At 38.6% G+C, this 17,486-nt stretch overlaps 1 protein-coding gene across 2 annotated transcripts in view; it reads right to left on the bottom strand.

Moving 5' to 3' along the window:
- Nucleotides 1-6,812: 6,812 nt before the first annotated feature.
- The window catches only part of cables1 (Cdk5 and Abl enzyme substrate 1), a 44,532-nt gene continuing 33,858 nt past the window's right edge, over nucleotides 6,813-17,486 (bottom strand). For both annotated transcript variants that reach the window (XM_067454327.1, XM_067454326.1), the window contains 3 exons: nucleotides 15,122-15,228; nucleotides 9,374-9,581; nucleotides 6,813-9,084 (listed from right to left, as the gene is read on the bottom strand). In XM_067454327.1, the coding sequence (XP_067310428.1) occupies nucleotides 8,944-9,084; nucleotides 9,374-9,581; nucleotides 15,122-15,228 (456 nt within the window). In that variant the 3' untranslated portion in view covers nucleotides 6,813-8,943. The remainder of the gene's footprint in view (nucleotides 9,085-9,373; nucleotides 9,582-15,121; nucleotides 15,229-17,486) is intronic.

Below are 17,486 nucleotides of genomic sequence, written 5' to 3' on the forward strand. Positions count from 1 at the left end.
ACGGTACATTCTGCTTTGACATTGTAGCATTTCTCAATATCTGAATAACTCATTTTTTTTTCAAAGCACTTTGCAAAATTTGTACAGGAAAAGATTATAAAATAAAACTCTGTTCAATCAAATAACTTGTGCTCAGGCTGTAATTATCCTCCTGGCTGGCTCGCCACAAAAAGGGTCGATGTAACACGGCAACAGTTGTCAGCACAAAATTAAGTGTTACAATACTCAGAATATGCTTTAGAATAGGGCTAGGTTCGACTCTCAGGAGGATAAAAAAAGAATTTTAGGCCAAAAGGTGTGAAACAGCTAGCAGCCAGCACATTTATTGCACAGAAGACACAAAAAAACAACAAGTGCCAGTGACCAGAATAATACTTTGTTGTATAGTCCCAGTACAATAATCAGAAATGGGAAAATTCCATTATTCAGTCTGGGTTGTGCGTAACTGGTCCAAGAAACAAATAAAACAAAATAGAAGAAATAAGAAGATTAAAAGAAAATGTCCGAAAGTTCTCCTGGGTTCTTCTCAAAGTCAGTGTGTAGTGTAAAAATGTATCTATAAGGCCTTTTTTTTTTCCCTACTACCCGGGTAGTGTGTGTATAAAGTAACAGCTTAGCTGAAATCAAATGAATCCCGCGATGGAAACGGGTCCGAGTTGAATGTCCGCAGGTCCTTCACCGAATCACAGGGTCTGGCTCGCCATAGATCGCATAACTCACACAGTTGTCACAGGATGGAATCGGGCAACAAAAAAACAGTCAGAGTTCGCAGAAATAAAGTCTCTCAGTTAACATCAGTCGGAAATCCTTTTGAACCACAAACACACTGCAACGATTTATATGGAAAGTTCAAAGATCTCACATTAGAACGTAATATTTATGCAGTAATGATTTTATATTTATACATTTGAAAAACAGCGCTTGATCACCTCGTGCGTACCAGCAACGAACGGTCTTCTTCTCTTAGTCTCTGTGTGTAAGCCAACCAACTCATATAGCGACCCCTTCAGGCAAACTATGGTACTTCATAGAACTGTGTTAAATTCTAGGGGGTTACATGTATCTGTGTGTTCTTTTATATTAGTGTGAGTGTGAAATGTGTAACTGGTGAATCGCCTGTGCTCTGTTATCATCTAGGAAGTTCAAAGATGAATTGGACTGTCATGTGCATGGACCGACTGGAAAGAGCGGCAAATTGGCCCAGAATAACCAGTACATTAGCCTGGCTCAGGTGTATGGTTTTTATAAAGGAGCATTAGGTAATGCCATTGGCATCGTCTTGAATTGTATTCTGGCAGTTCAAGTTGCCATTGCAGTGCATTTTGAGGTATAACATGAGAGAGTTTGCAGTGGTCAAATCAAGTAGTGCAGGTTTGTTATAGATACTCGTAGGGAATGTGGCAGAAACATGTGAAGAGGGAGTAGAGCTGGTACAGAAGGTCAGTCGAGGAACAGACTATCTGCTTACGCCAGGGAGTGTGAATTAGCATGTCTGAAAGCTGCAGTCTCAGCTTTGAGACCAAGATACTGAGGGCATTAAGTGGAGTTCAGGGATATCAAGGTATCTGCAGATATATTTGAGTCAATTCAAACAGGTAAAGTAGTGGGACATTCTTTTGGAGTTAGAAACATTGGCCAAAATTAATGTTCGACAAGCAATAAATGCATAAAATAATTAGCTTTAGTAAGTAAATTTGGTTTACACATCATATTAAAGAAGCCATCTTTCTAAAGACCTTTACCTGACAAATTGCTTGTGATGTTCCACATTTAAGTTGCTTTGGATAAATGCAACTTAAATAATTGTAAATGTCATATCATGTAAAATGCATTTTGTTGCAGGTACATTTGAATTGGCAGGCAAAGTCCTAATCGTGGTCCCTGGTGGGAGCGAGGCTGCTGGGTAGGACGTTGTGATATTGAGAAAAGCATATCAAGATCAACTGTTAGATAATGAGACTGTAGTGTGTTGTAAACAGAAGCTTGCATGTTGAAGGGGGAGAGAGAACGGTTGAAGGACGTGAGATGATGTAAGCTGAAAGTGTCAGTATGAATGTTGAAATTATCAAGAAGGTTATGTTGGTAAAACTTTTCTGAAGTTCTCCTTTTCTTTTTAATATTTTGTCAGAAAGTCAAGAGAGGGGTTACAGAGCATTTTCTGTTTAACGGAAATTAACACTTCACCACTTTTTTTCTCTCTTGAGGCCTATCTATATTTTACAATATCATACGATAACACCTCTTGTTTTTGGGTCCGTTTACATGATACATTTTCAACTAAAAAGTTATGCGGTTTAGCATGCAGTTTCATTTACATGACAGTAGCCATTCATAAAATTGCGTACAGAGTCATTTGAACTATGCCCGTTGATCACGCCTCTTGCAGTAAAATGTAGACAGACTCCCCAGACCAATGTTTAATCTTAAGAGATTGAGCTTGCTCTGGTGATAGCCAGACAACCCAAAGCTAGCTTCTAATTAAAAACAGGATAATTTCTGTGCAATTATAAGCGAAGTATTAAATGTGCACTATGTAAAAAAAATGTATAGTAAAATATTTAAAAACCACTAGGCCAGTGTTATTTTGTTCAGTTGAGTACTTGCATTATCCCAAATGGTTCCAACTATTTTTAAATAGTGAGAAAATTGCCTTTTTAACCAAGGAACCAGGACATGGAGTCACCTGTCAATTGCGTCATATCTGCATATCTTTCCGGTTTTATTTTGCAGAAAGTCTTTACTTTTACTGCAGTGTGCAACATGTCATTGCAGCCACTGAGTGAACACACAGAGTAATGTCATAACATCATTTAACACACGCAGATCTATTCAATATGATAAACAGAACTGAGTTACTTCATACTCATGAACGGAAAAGCAGAATATTCATACTACTACTTATGGAGTTTAAAGGGGGGGTGAAATGCTGTTTCATGCATACTGATCTTTTTACACTGTTAAAGACTTGGAATCCCATACTAAACATAGACAAAGTTTCAAAAGTTAAGGTGGACGTTTGATGGGAGTATTTCTTTGTCAAAAATACTACTTCCGGTTAGTCATAAGTTTCGGCAAGTTTTTTGAGATCATGCGTCCCCTTTGACGTTAATGGGGGCGGAATTTCCTTGTATGGGCCTTACGGACAATTCTACCGGAAGCGCGTGAGAGAGAGAGAGGGAGAGAGCGAAAGTAACAGGCTACGCCCATCAAAGCGCTGGCTTGTAGGATGCTGGACAGGTGATGTGCACATAACAATGTCACCAAAAAAGTTCGTTTTTGGTTGCCAGACCAAGACAGTCCGGCACAGATTCCCCCAAAACCCCGCGTTAAGGCAACAGTGGATGTAATTTGCTTTTCCTGATCAGCAACTGAGTTGCGCGAATGTTTATATCTGTTCGCTGCATTTCGGTGCCGACTGTTTCATAAACAAGGCCCAGCTCGACGCCGGATTTTCCCAATCGCCTAATGCTGAATGATGGAGCAGTCCCAACGTTAGAACCGCAGGCGGTGAGTGAGACTGCTTCAAATGTCTGTGTTTTTTTTTAGTCCGCTTACTGTCTACAAAAACCACGCGTAAACACACAAACACACGTGCACAACTGCACTTCCCACATGTACACCTTCAAAGACAAAAATACGACGATATAATTCAAGTATAAATATGTAAATAACACAAGCCGCTAAGCATATTATATAGTTAGTGTATAACTTGTACCACATAGAGACGTCCTGCTCTAGTCGTTTTTGCTGCTGCTCCTGTTCAACTGCAGCCTCTGGGTCTGATTCCGGATCATAGATGTATAGCTGTATCTGATTAAAAGCCATATTTTTATTTTGAATAAAGTTTTTTTCCCGCTGTTAGGGATGACACAGCTTTACGATGCACTCGACTCAACATAGCAGCAGCGAGCACACGTCATTATTTAGCTCCGCTCACACGACACGCCCCCACCCGCTCGGCTTTTTTTCGGAAAGACTCGGAACAGCGCATCTTTCTTATATAGTTATTAAAAAAATAAAGACTTTTCGGAGATATGCAGGATGCAATGCTACTCTATAGGTACTCAAGATTGACATGACACTGACTGAAACTGAGTGTTTCACCCCCCCTTTAAGTATGAAGTATGACTACAGTAACATTGATCGCGTCCATGAACATGATTCCTGCCCGAGTCCTATCCTGATTCTTTCCCACCAGCTGTGAGGTGAAAACCACGTACCAAGATGCTGCGCTCAAACCTAGCATCATCAAACTACGCCTTTGTTTTAAATAGAGGGAATGCATCAACGTGGCTGAGTGGCAGAAGAGCTGCTGCGTGACCGCAGCTATTAGAGGAAAACGCGAGTTGAGCAAACGATTATCGGTTTAAACTAAAGTTTGGGCTTGATATAGTGGTCCTTACAACTTACCAAATATTCAGTGATCCATGGATAATGACCTGCAGCCAGGAATCGAGTTCTCCTGAAATTTTTATGAGCATGATTTTGACATGTTTTTAATAACTGATCAGTCATCATTTTTCGAGTGAGTCCTGATGTGGATGGGTCAGAGTATTGAAGCATGTGTGTGGCCGCTTGTCACAAATGGAAAACAAAAGTTTTATTCAAACTCTGAATATATTATAGACCTATTAATAAAAAATAAATAATAATTATGTTGCCCAGGCAGCTTGCAAAGAGTGCTCCCTTTATAAAAACTAAAAGCTTTTTGCTTCAGTGTGTTAACTGAACTCAGCACCTGGACAAACACTCGAGAGTGAGTGATGTGGTGAGTGGATTCCAAGTTCAGGAAATCTACAAACATGTCTGTGATTGGCTACATGACTCACCAAGGCGAAAACACGTTGGAAATGTAATCATTTAACGAGTGCAAATACAGATACACACTGGATCATTTGCTAGCTCCTTTTCGCTAATAATATGCTATTATTACGAATTCTTATGGAGGATTACAGATCCTAGACAAGCAGTTATAGGCAGCGTTTCCCTCTTAAAGCAGAAGCAGCAGCAGGTTGGCAGTGGTTTGAGTTAGAAAATTATTATCAAGTCTGTCTCAAGCTCGGAACAGCGATGTCCATGGGGTCTGTAAACCAGGGGCCTGTACCATGATGGTAGTTTAACAAACTCAGGGTTACAGGATTAGTTTTGAGTTGAAAAAACCAAACCAATATTAAGGCTTTGTTGGTACCATGATGCTGATCATCAGCTTTCTCTGTCAACTCAGGCTTTAATCTAGCCTGACAAGCCAGACCCACATCAAGATGTTTGGTCTGGAAACTCACCATTGACAGGGCTCAATCCGAGGGGCGGGATAAACGGTCGTCTTTCAAACTCCCTCTGCACGCGATTGGATAGCGCTACCACCAACCAGAGCAACGAAGGTGAAACAGAGCTCGCTGATAGATTAAACTTTTGCCGTATCCGGTCGGCTAAACTCTGAACACATCTTCCCTTTTTAAGAATGACTTCAGTGCCGTTCTTTGTCCTTTTCTCAGAGAAAAGCTTAACTTCAAGTCTTCCAGAGTCGCGGTCAGAGCTGTTTCGAAAGTCCGCCCACCGACTCTATACACGATGTGATTGGCTGGGCAAGAGTTAGGGGAATACTCGCGGGCAGATTAAATTTGCTGCTGCTAGGGTGCGTCTAGATTTCTAGGCTAGCTTTAATCCGAGGTTCAGGAGTTTAGCTGTGACATCAGTAGTGAACAGCCAATGACACGCTCTGGATCAGTGGAACTGAGATTCACTTCTCGCGAGAGAAGCAGTGAGATTAATTTCTCTCTTCTGCAGAATATTACATGATGGAAAAATATTAAGAATTTAAAAAAAATGACACAGCAAGAACAACAGAGCTGTTTATGAAAGAGGATAACTTAAAGAAAAAATATTATACGTCAATGCAAGTAAAAGTTATGTTGATATAAAGAGAAAATTGAATGTTTAAGCTCAGTAAGCTTCTTTTTAATAGCTTTATGTATTGATTTTAAAGCTTATTTGTGATTTTATGTAGGCTATTTATATTCATTTTAACAAAGTGCCTTTTAATGATGGATTAACTAAAATGATAAATGTGTAATAAATTAAGGGTATAATTATTACATAAATTATATCTAAATCATTCAAAATTATTTTTGTTAAATAAATAATCATTGTTAAAAGCCAGATGCGTTAGTCTTTAAAAATGATTTGCTATGGAGTGACCTTTAATTTGGAGCAGAAACAGGGGGAGTGACTTTATTGCATCAGAGGTGTGTCACTTTACTCACAGCTGATTGGCCCAATTTCAGTTTGAGATCTCTTACCCAGAACATAACCTGCCCTGGACCAGGTTAGCCGTGGAGCGCAAGTTAATAAAAGCCAAACCACTTTAATGGTACCTAAAACCCAGGACTGGCAAACTAAGCTTAAACAAATCTGGCTAGCCATCTAAACCGGCTTCATGGTACAGGCCCCAGAGCTGCCTCTCTGTCTTTTTGTCACTCAGTAGGGCGTAATCACAGTCGCTCCAGCTGACGTCACGTGCATTCCCTCTATACGTGACCTCTAGAGGACGGAAAAGTTACATAGTCCACCTTTAAATTAGGCCCTTGGATCATATAAACATTTATAAACAAAAAAAGAAATTAAAAAAATGCTAAAACCAAAACGTATCCTCACCATATTACGAAAATACAATAATACTTAAAATGTGTTTTGAAAAAATAATAATAAATGACGATCTAACAGAGCAGCTAAGAAGGCTACAGTAATGTACTGTAATATTGAAGCATTCTTCAGAACTTACACACATACAATTAAATATCTGAAAGCAACAATTTCTCAAAACTTAGCTTTTTATTGAACAAGCAAAGCAGCATATTTACACAAATGTATGCATTGTACAAATGTTTCATCGGTTTTAGGCATCCATCCCAGTCACTTGCTAACAATCCTAAAGTGCATGTCACAAGGCCAAATCTTCTTTTATAACTTCACATTCTAGGCATTATTCATTTTACATCATTAAGTGGTTAAAAGCAAGTTACTGTTCTAAAGGTGTTTAATTCCTTCTGCTATTAGATACTTCTCAACTGATTTTATTTTGCATCTCTATAACTGATTTACGGAACTGCGTAGTGCATAGTGAACATAATACACATACAGGATTATGAATGTAGTAACAATCTGTGTGCAGAGAGATAAAGTTCAGCTTAAACACAACTCTGTACCTCCGATGGTGATAGAAAATATCTGGTTCAAAGGAAATGGATTCGGAAAAAAATATCAAATCAAACTATTTTTTTTAAAAGTAGCGTTTACAAGTCAAACGCAAGTTTAACACTGCTTTGGTGTACATGCATTAGTCAACACCGTAGCATATTAGTCATACAGATGTCATTCATGCCACTGCTGAGCCTAGTTAGGCCAAAGAGTTAGCATTGATTATCAGCGGTATGGCCTGATGTTGCTTCATACAGTGTAGCACTACAAATGTGCTCAGAATACACTCTAACATAGAGCACGGATACAGTAACAACGTGGGCAGCGAGCCACACCACTAAACTGTCAATGCACAAGGGTAGAAAAACGACAGGGGTATGTATGTAAATGTACCCCTTAAGAACTGTATAAAAGTCCCACTTGCGATGCCACTGCAACATATTTTTGCTTGGTGGTAACACGAGCAGAGGGAATGCTGGCTGAAATGAATTTAAATGAGAAATGAGATGAAGACCCCTCCACCTAGAGCTTCTGCAGACGCCATAAAGGTCTGCCATACACGAGACCTGAAAAGTGCACTTGTAGTACATAAGGAAACGACAGCGAAGAACAGTCACATACTTGCACGAGTTCAGGATCTTTTTTTTTTTTTTTTAAGGCTTTCAACCGAGATCGATCGAGTGCAGAGAAACTAGTCCGATTTGGCAGAGAGTCAAACTTTGGGATTAAGGAAGATGTGAAGATTGAAAAAAAAAATACAGGAATACTGTAATCTGTGGAAAGAATCCAAAATTCAAACAGTCCAAACTGGTTCTGCATACAAAAAGTACAGTTCTTGTGAAAAGTTCCTCCAAAAATGGAAGTTCTGTAATCATTCGCTCACCCTTAACTCATTTTACTTGAGGTCATTCCAGCCGGTATGCAGTTCTTTCTCACATGAAAAACAACCAAGCGTTCAACACTTTCAGATAACGATTAAAGGAACCAATAACGATTAAAGGAACCATTATTCAACCAATAATGAAAATTGTCATCTATACTCACCTTCATGTCAATCCAAACCTGTATCAACACAAAGGCTGATATTTTGAAAAAAATCATTTTTTGTCCATACAATGCAAGTCAATGGTATCAACATTCCTTGGAGCCCACTGACTTTCATTGTATGGGCAAAAACCGTTCACGATATCTTCTGTCAGGTCATACGGGTTTGCAATAGTTTTTATTTATCCATGAACCATCCCTTTGAAATCCTCAGAAGACTAAATAGAGTTGCAAGTTGAACGGACCTCATTTGATGGTGTGTTTTTGAAGATTGTCACTATGTACTCTCATTGCATGGAAAAGACTAACATGAATCATCTTCAGACGTTCTCCTTTTGTGTTTCATGGAGAAAACAGCAGCATATTAGTTTAGAATAACATAAGAATGAGTAAATGATGACAATTTTCACTATTCCTTTTAACACTTGAGATTTACCACTTAGAACAATGTAAGTGGGAAAATAAATGAACACTTAAAATGTCCTCAGTGAACGGAGAAATCAACAGTCTAGGAAAAGCTATTCCCTTTAGAAAGTAGCTTCTTAAAGAGAAAACAAAAGTTTGAAATATAGCTGTCACTTTGGCTGAAAAGAGAACAGTGGAATAGTGTCTTCTTTCCAACATCTGGAGATGATCGTGGACGTTGGCGAGGTGCATAGGGGTGTGAAGATCAGGAGAGGGCTCCCCTGACGGAGGCTTTCGCTAGGAGTTTTGCAGGAGGCGTCTGTAATGGGGCATGACCTCGTGCTCTGGGAGATGCAGGTTGAACTCTAGGGCCACCAGAACAGGGAACTCGAAGGCGATCAGCTCTCGACGGTTCACTCTAAACCTCTCCTCCAGTTTCTAGGCGGAAAGAGATCAGGGGTTCTCGTTATGTAACGGCAATCAAAGGCGATCGTTACACAACATGGAAACATCCAAAAATACACAGTATCAAGACTCTTTTTGCAATGCTCTTTTTGGAATGCTTTTTATTGTCCATTTTTAATCCCAACGGCCCCATTATAGCCATGTCTGTTATTCACTAAGAGACAAATAATGTTGAGTAAATGACATCTGTTCAGTAGCTGTATTTGCAAGCCCACAATTATTCAAGTAATGAGCTAGAGTCAATGGGTAAAGATAAACTCACATCAATCAGGTGTTTGACTTCGTGTTTCTTTAGGTCTCCTCCGATCTTGGCTGCGAGCAGGACGCATGCGCCGGCGCAGAGTTTGCGGTTCTGTTTGTGGAGTTTCCCCTGGAGCACCAGCTTTTCAAAGTAAACGAAGGCCATGGCCACCGTGGACTCCTCATAGCCGCACTCGTCCTGAGCTAGTTTACGGATCTCTCGCTTCAGACTAGAACACAAAACAAAAGGCCACATTCTAATCAGTACTCAAGTGTTATGTGATTTTGTAAATACTTGTACAATACTTAAAATACGTTGATACTTTAAAAGGCTTGACTCTAGTTCCTGAACAGTGAATGAATCAAAAACAATTTGCTGAAATCCTTGATATCTCCCAATTGGAGGGTCTTCAACCCTGCTCCTGGAGGGCCACAGCCCTGCAGAGTTTAGCTTCAACCTTAATTAAAGCACATGATCCATCTAATAAAGTCCTTCAGGCGTATTAGAAAAATAAGTAAGTGTGTTGGAGCAGGGTTGGTGGGTCTAAACTATGTAGGACTGTGGTCCCCCAGGAACTGAGGCTGGGTCTGAAATCATCCCCTATACCCTTAAAGGAACACTGCACCGTTTTTAGAAATAGGGCTTCTTTTCTGCATGTAGATATGTGGGCAAATGCATTTTTGTCTCAGTGCATGCATTGTTTTGGTTTGCCAGGGTCACCGCTAACTTAGCTTAGCATAATGAATGGAATCCTATGTTGCCAGCTAGCATGTCCTGAGTAAAAGTGAACAAAAAAAACCAAACAAACAGCTAATTACTTCTTGTGGCCTGCGTATTCACAACGAGTACAAAAGCGATGCAGATTAAGACTACGAAATTTTCTAGGCAGATATTGACGCACTGCTACTTTAGGCACGAGATATCACGCAAAACATTGCGATCGCTCAACAGCCAGAGGACGTCAGGATGAGAGCCGTGATATCTCTGCGCCTAAGTAGCAATGCTTCGCCTATGCTAAGCTAAGCTAGGGGCGACCCAGCCAAACTAAAACAATGCATTACACTGAGACAAAAATGCATTTGCCCACATACCTAAATGTAGCAAAGAAGTTGAATAAGCCCTATTTCTAAAAACGGTAGAGTGTTCCTTTAAACAGGGCACTATTTGTGGGGGCAGCCATTTGTAGTGTTGTCCGAAACCATTGTGTACGTTAAAGTGCACTCATTCAATTCCATAATGATGTACTAATGGACTGATGTACGGTCAACAGAGAATACCCATAATGCATTGTGCATGTTGAAAGAATTCCCCAATCTCGCCAGAAGATGGCATCCACAGCAAAATCATCCATCCATCCATCCATCCATCCATCCATCCATCCATCAAATTTCCAAACCGCTGGTGGTCCAATGTGGCTACAGCATAATAGTATAAAATCCTTCATACAAGTATAAAATCCTTTTTTTAAATGTATCGTTAAAGGGTTAGTTCACGCAAAAATGAAAATTCTGTCATTAATCACTCACCCTCATGCCGTTCGACACCCGTAAGACCTTTGTTCATCTTTGGAACACAAATGAAGATATTTTTGTTGCAATCCGATGGCTCAGAGGCCTCCATTAGCAGCAATGACATTTTCTCTCTCAAGACTTATAAAAGGCACTAAAGACGTCGTTACATCTTAAGTCCATCTCACTAGAGTGGTTTTGCAATAATTTTATAACGCTTCGAACCGTTATGAATCAGTGTATCGAATCATCAGTTTGGATCGCCAAAGTCATGGATTTCAGCAGTGTGACAGTTTTGCAATCTGCCGATTCATAAAGCGCAGAGGCTTCAGGAAGCGCTGTTTTGAAATAGGACATCACTACGCAAGTCGTTAGTAGGAATTTTTTGCACACAAAAACTATTCTCGTCGCTTCATAAAATAATTGTAGAACCACTGTAGTGAGATGGACTTTGTAACAACGCCTTTGCCTTTTATGGGTCTTGAGAGAGGAAAGACATTGTGGCCAATAGAGGCCTTTCTGAGCCATCAGATTTCAACAAAAATATCTTCATTTGTGTTCTGAAGATGAAGAAAGGTCTTACGGGTGTCGAACGAAATGAGGATGAGTGATTAATGACATCATTTTCATTTTTGGGCACACTAATCATTTAAATTATTTAAATGTACAGGCTAGTTTCCATGAAAGTTCAAGATAAATCTTTTTCATTTCTACTAGAGCTGCCAGTTTGTGAAGTTTTAAATGATTATTCAACAGCAAGCACAAAAATAATCTGCAGCCCTTCCGGCGCACTCGGTGTCTGAGTGGATTGTCTGAGTCAAGTGGATGATATTAGTGGAGTAATGTAGGACATAGTGAATGAGGGAGATTGTGAAACACGGGGTGCGTTCAATTCGACGGGGTCCCTATGCACGCCCTAGTCCCTGAGCAGGGTATATAAGGTGCAGTGGACTTGGCTGACAATAATCGCTCATTTGGAACACCCTGCAACGTCATCAAAAAAGACGAAGACAGGGTCACGTGGATTATGATATAACAAATTAATATTTTAATTTCCTTTCACATTTAAAACCCTATAATAAGCATACATTTACAAAACGCACAATGTACCGTATCTAAAAAATATAATCAAAACATTGTCCATTAGTTTAGATATACCTGTATTGACTATGAACAGATTTAAAGCTGCACGCCATTTAAAATGAAAATACATTTTGATTTGGTTAACTGTGTATAAATGTATTTTTAATCAATGGTCTTTGTAGCGGTCTCATCTCGTGCACTTTCTTTTTCTCAAGTGCAGCTGCGTAGTAAACATTCCTGAGGTAACGTTAAATAAAGTAAAATATAACAAATGACAGCCCTCAGCTGCTTCGCAACAATTTGTTTACAATTTCATCAAATATAATATGCCAATGTAACAGTTATTGCCATAACCATTCATAAATACTCTAGAATGTAATAACTATGACTAACTATTGTCAGTCAGCTAATCAAGCTCTACAGGATCACTTGATAACACAGGCAGGTGAGCTGAAGGAGGTTGGAAATAAACTTTCTAGAGACAGTGTCTCTAGAAGCAGGGTTGAAGACCTCTGTCCTAAATCATCCTACACTTTCTGCTTGGCAGCCCATCAAACACTAAGAAATGTTTTATAAAACAACAATTTGCTTTGTTAAAGTTTTTCTGGCACCATTTTTTTTTTGGACTTTGTGCATTCACACTTGCAGCATGTGTATAATAATTTAGCCATTGTTTTGGTTTACTTTCAATCTTTACTAAACTCTGAAAATAATTAAAACCTCTGTTAAGGATTTATTCTTGAGTGAATAACTAAATTATTTGATTTCTTCACTGCTTTTCAAGGATTAGCAATGTGATTTTAGAACACAACATTTGGTAGTTCCAGATATTGCAGAATATGTACAAATGATGTGGTTTAATGAAATTATGTGATCTGCTCCATCAACCTGCTTGAGAAATGTTCCATTCTATACCAAAGCACTGCTAAGATATAATTAATTAAACGCTAGCCGTCATAAATTGTTTTTGAGAAAATGGAGGATCGAGCTACAACCAACCAGAGCAACGTGAAGCGGAGCTAGCTGATAGATTAAACTTTCGCTGAATTTGGTCGGCAAAACTCTGAACACATCATCACTTTTTAAGAAAGACTTCAGGGCCGTTCTTTGTTCTTTTCTCAGAGAAAAGCTTAACTCCAAGTCTTCCAGAGTCACAGTCAAATCTGATTCGAAAGACCGATTGGCCTGACCAGAGTTTTGTTTTTACAGCTCAGAACTGTATTGAGAGTTGCTAGACGACACTCGCGGCAGATTAGATTTGCTGCCGCTAGAGTGCGTCTAGATTTCTATGCTAAGTGCAACTGGCTTTTAAAGGGAATGGCAGATGAGACTCTGATTGGTTTATTGCACATTACGCCCCAAAAAAACCTTGACTCATTAAGAAACTAGGTACAACCCTTTTGGACCATGTGTCAGGTGTGCCAATCGTTTTTTCCCTTTGTTATACTAGAAAAAGTGGACACAGACATGCTTCAGACCATGCACGATTTCTGAATAAAAGTGGATTGGGCTGAGCATCACAACACTCTTGTAGCCAATCAGCAGTAGGGGGTGTGTCCACTCATGATGGGGGAGGAGAGAGAGTGAGCAAGAGGGAGATTTAAAGAAAGACTGTAGAAAGAGTGATGGATGAGAGACATTACAAAAGAGAAAAGGTCAGATGCTGTTTGAATGAGGGTGATGCTTCTGTGTATGTATATCTACAATGTATGGCATGAGATCGGTTTCACTAACTGCGTTTACATGAGTAACTTTTGTTTGATTTAATCCTGAATAAATTTAAATGGATTATTTAGCCCAAGACGTGCAATTAATCACTATCTAAGAGCAGCATCTTTGAAATATACTTTATATTTTAAGCATTTGAATTGTCTTATGTTGTGCATAAAAAAATATGTAAACTGAATTTGCAGTTGCATTTTAAAACTTTTGCCGTATTTTCTAAATGTTGATTAATAAAACTATTGCTAAATGACAGCATTTCCATTAACCGATGTTATGAGACTAAAACTGATTTTGTTTTCCTCTTGCAAGAAGTAATTCCAAAAATCATGGCAACATATTTTGGTAGGTTTACATATCCCAGCCACCGCACTGGCCATTTTTTTAACTCGAAAGAGACGTAGGCGTGTTATCAAATCATTAAGGGCAAGAAAAGTCCCTTATACTACTTGGGCAAGGCCACGTATGAGGTGTTTCTAGGTTTTTCTCCCTCCTTTTCTGCTTCAAGGTCTTGATTGTGGCATTTCTTTGTTAAGCATCCAGTATTCCCATAAATTCTTCTTTAAGTCTTTTAATAAAGAACTCAGCCTCATTTTCGTTCCACACATACCATACACCTCATGTGACTTTTTTTGCAATATTATATATATATATATATATATATATATATATATATATATATATATATATATATATATATATATATATATATATATATATTATAATGTGTATATAATATATATATTTATAATGTATATATATATATATATATATACATACACACACACACACACATGTATATAGTTTTTGTGATAGGTATATGTTTCCATTGAGCATTTTTTCAATGCGCAATTCAAAGGGTAATGGAAACGTGGCTAATGTGGTCTCAAAGCATCACGTTTGTCACTGAGCTCGGATTGCTATGTCTGAGGTAAAACACTTTACTGATAAAATCGTCAAACATGTTTGTGTGTGTGTGTGTGTGTGTGTGTGTGTGTGTGTGTGTGTTGGGAAAGACAAAGCAGAGAGAGAAGGAGAAAAAGAACATGTGCTTTCTGTAACGTTACATAATAAAACGCAATTTGTGGCAAAAACATGGAAATAATTTGTAGTTTTTATCCTATTGTTTACTATATTTATTTGCTTGATCAGTGTCGTTGTGGGTTTTGGTTCTTTTGCTGTTAAAGACATTCGAAATAACTGCAATCTTTTAGAAATGTAATATGGAACTGTAATACAGTCAAGACCTGCCTGGAACTACTTTAGCCTGAAAATAATTGCACACCTTAGAACAATCACCAACCAATCAGATTCAAGCATTCAACAGTCAGTATCACTTGTGCATTGCCAAATTTGAATACTTGCCCTTAAAGGTTCAGCACATACAGTAGGCTGCTTCACCAACAATACAAGCAACCATCAGAAGAATGGTTAGACTCAATACCAGCTTCCTTACCTTCTGATCTTGCTCAGTGTTAGACGAATGTGAGGGAACTTCTCCTTAAACGTCTCATTCATGTCCTTCTTGAGATCAGAGGGTTTGACATACTCAATGACTGTGGTCTGTAAAGAAGTGTGGGTATTATTCATAGAGAGGCTGTCAAAGAAACATACGAGTACACACATATCACATGGGTGAAAGAGCCACAGTTTCAATGGCTCAGAAACAAAAGCATAGAGTCTGGTTTTATTCTATAAACACATTGCAGATTTAAGATGAGGGATTTCCTTGGGGCATGCTCAATCCTGCTCCTAATGTTACAGTTTAATGCTTACAATAATCATAGCATCTATACTAAATGAATATCTATTTTTGTATGCACCGATTAGATGATAATAATGGGTCTGGAGTTCTTTTATCCTGAAATAATGCACATGGAAACTGCAAGGCAATTCCTTTATATGTTCTTGCTGGAAACCTTCCTTTGTAGAACACAATAGCGATTGTCACAAGCATTAAATAACCAATAGAAGGAAGGGAAAGGCTGTCTCCTGAACTGTTCTGAGTTCAAGTACGTGTCTACTATACAATGCAAAAACACAAACAAAGCTGAATAGGAAATTAACAGTCTTCTGTTGCATAAACATGATAAAAATCACTTTCAGCCGCTAGCTGCTATCTGAATTATTTTTTGCCAACAACAACAAAAAAGCATACAAAAAAAGAAGAAAAAAAAAGAATGAAGACAAGCAAAGTGAAGCTTGTGCCCATATACATATTCAGTGTTTGGAAAAAAAAGAGCTATTTTTCAAGGTCACCAGTCTGCTATTTCTGCTACTGGAAGTTCATTACTAATTAACTGCCAACTAGGGATTCAAGTTCACAGTGTAAATGTGCCTGTAACGGTAACCATATGTATCAGTTGTTTCTCCTAGACAGCAGGTTGAGATTTTTTTTCTAAAAAAATTAAATCGTTTCTCTTGAGGAAAAAGACCCAGGTAATCTCCTGTGCTCAAAAGTCAACCACCCTAATATGAACTTAAATATTTCACATACAATTTTACAGATTTTTACTTATCCCAATTAATTTAAGGAAATAAAATCTGAAATGCAATTTATCTGGACCCACTTTATATAACATGGCCTTAAAGGGTTACTTCAGCGATTAGCATATGGCATTGTATCAGTAGAAACCCTGGAGTATATTCAAATGACTGAGACAAGAGATTTATGCATTTTATTTCTGGAAAAATTCCTCCTATGATGCAAATTGACGATTTTTGCATCATAGGAGGAATGTTTGCCCAAAGGCTAAAGATTTCAGCCAGCAGAGGGAGCCATTTCCGCATATTTTGAATCTGCGTATGGGGGATGGGAGATTACACTCAGCTCACAGAGAGAGCTCAGCTGGCAGCTACAGGCACTCATTTAAACGGAGCTATATTGAGCAATGTAAGTCTTTTAACTTCTCAAATTAATTTCTATGAAAGTTAAGCTTGCAAAGGCATGAACTGAAATGCGCCAGACTGAACTCGCGTTGTGAATAAATGCCGTGAGTGTAGTCGCGATTACCTCAGCTCTCATCACTCCTGCAGTTAGTGCTCAGTGCTCTGATACTCACGCGGTGACTCACTCATTATATTGAACAGACACGTTCCGTTTTTAATTGTAGTGTCTTCTCTAACTCAGTCTCAGTAATCAAGTTGGTGGCTTTGGGAATGGCCTTACAGGGCAGCGAAGCATTCTGGGAATTGTAGTCTTTCATCCCCATGGGACAAAAATACATTTTCTGTCTTTTCTCAGTCTAGAAGACACCAAATTCACAAAAAAAAAAATCACATTTCTACTACATTGATGACCCAGTTTAAATACAGATTCATCTTCCCAGCGCTGAAGTACCCCTTTAACTACTATTTACTAACATTTAGATTAATAATATATTGTGTATATATAGTGTATATATACATATAACCATAGTGTATATATACATATAAACTGCTCAAAAAATGAAAGGAACACTTTTTAATCAGAGAATAGCATCAAGTCAGTTAAACTCCTGGGATATTGATCTGGTCAGTTAAGTAGCAGAGGGGGTTCTTAATCAGTTTCAGCTGCTTTAGTGTTAAAAAAAAAATAAAAACAGGTGCACTAGATGCAACAATGAGAAGAGCCCCAAAGCAGGAATGGTTTTACAGGTGTAGGTCACTGACATTTTTTCCCAATTCCTCTTTTCTGACTGTTTTTCACCCGTTTTGCATTTGGCTAGGGTCAGTTACCCCTTTTCCACCAGAATGAACCGGGTGCTAGTTCGGACCCAGTGCTAGTGTCAGTTCTAAGTTGGTTCGACTTGAGAGCCTTATAAGAACTGTTTGCTTTTCCA

This window comes from Pseudorasbora parva, chromosome 9, assembly GCF_024679245.1.
Source record: "Pseudorasbora parva isolate DD20220531a chromosome 9, ASM2467924v1, whole genome shotgun sequence".
Taxonomy (NCBI): domain Eukaryota; kingdom Metazoa; phylum Chordata; class Actinopteri; order Cypriniformes; family Gobionidae; genus Pseudorasbora; species Pseudorasbora parva.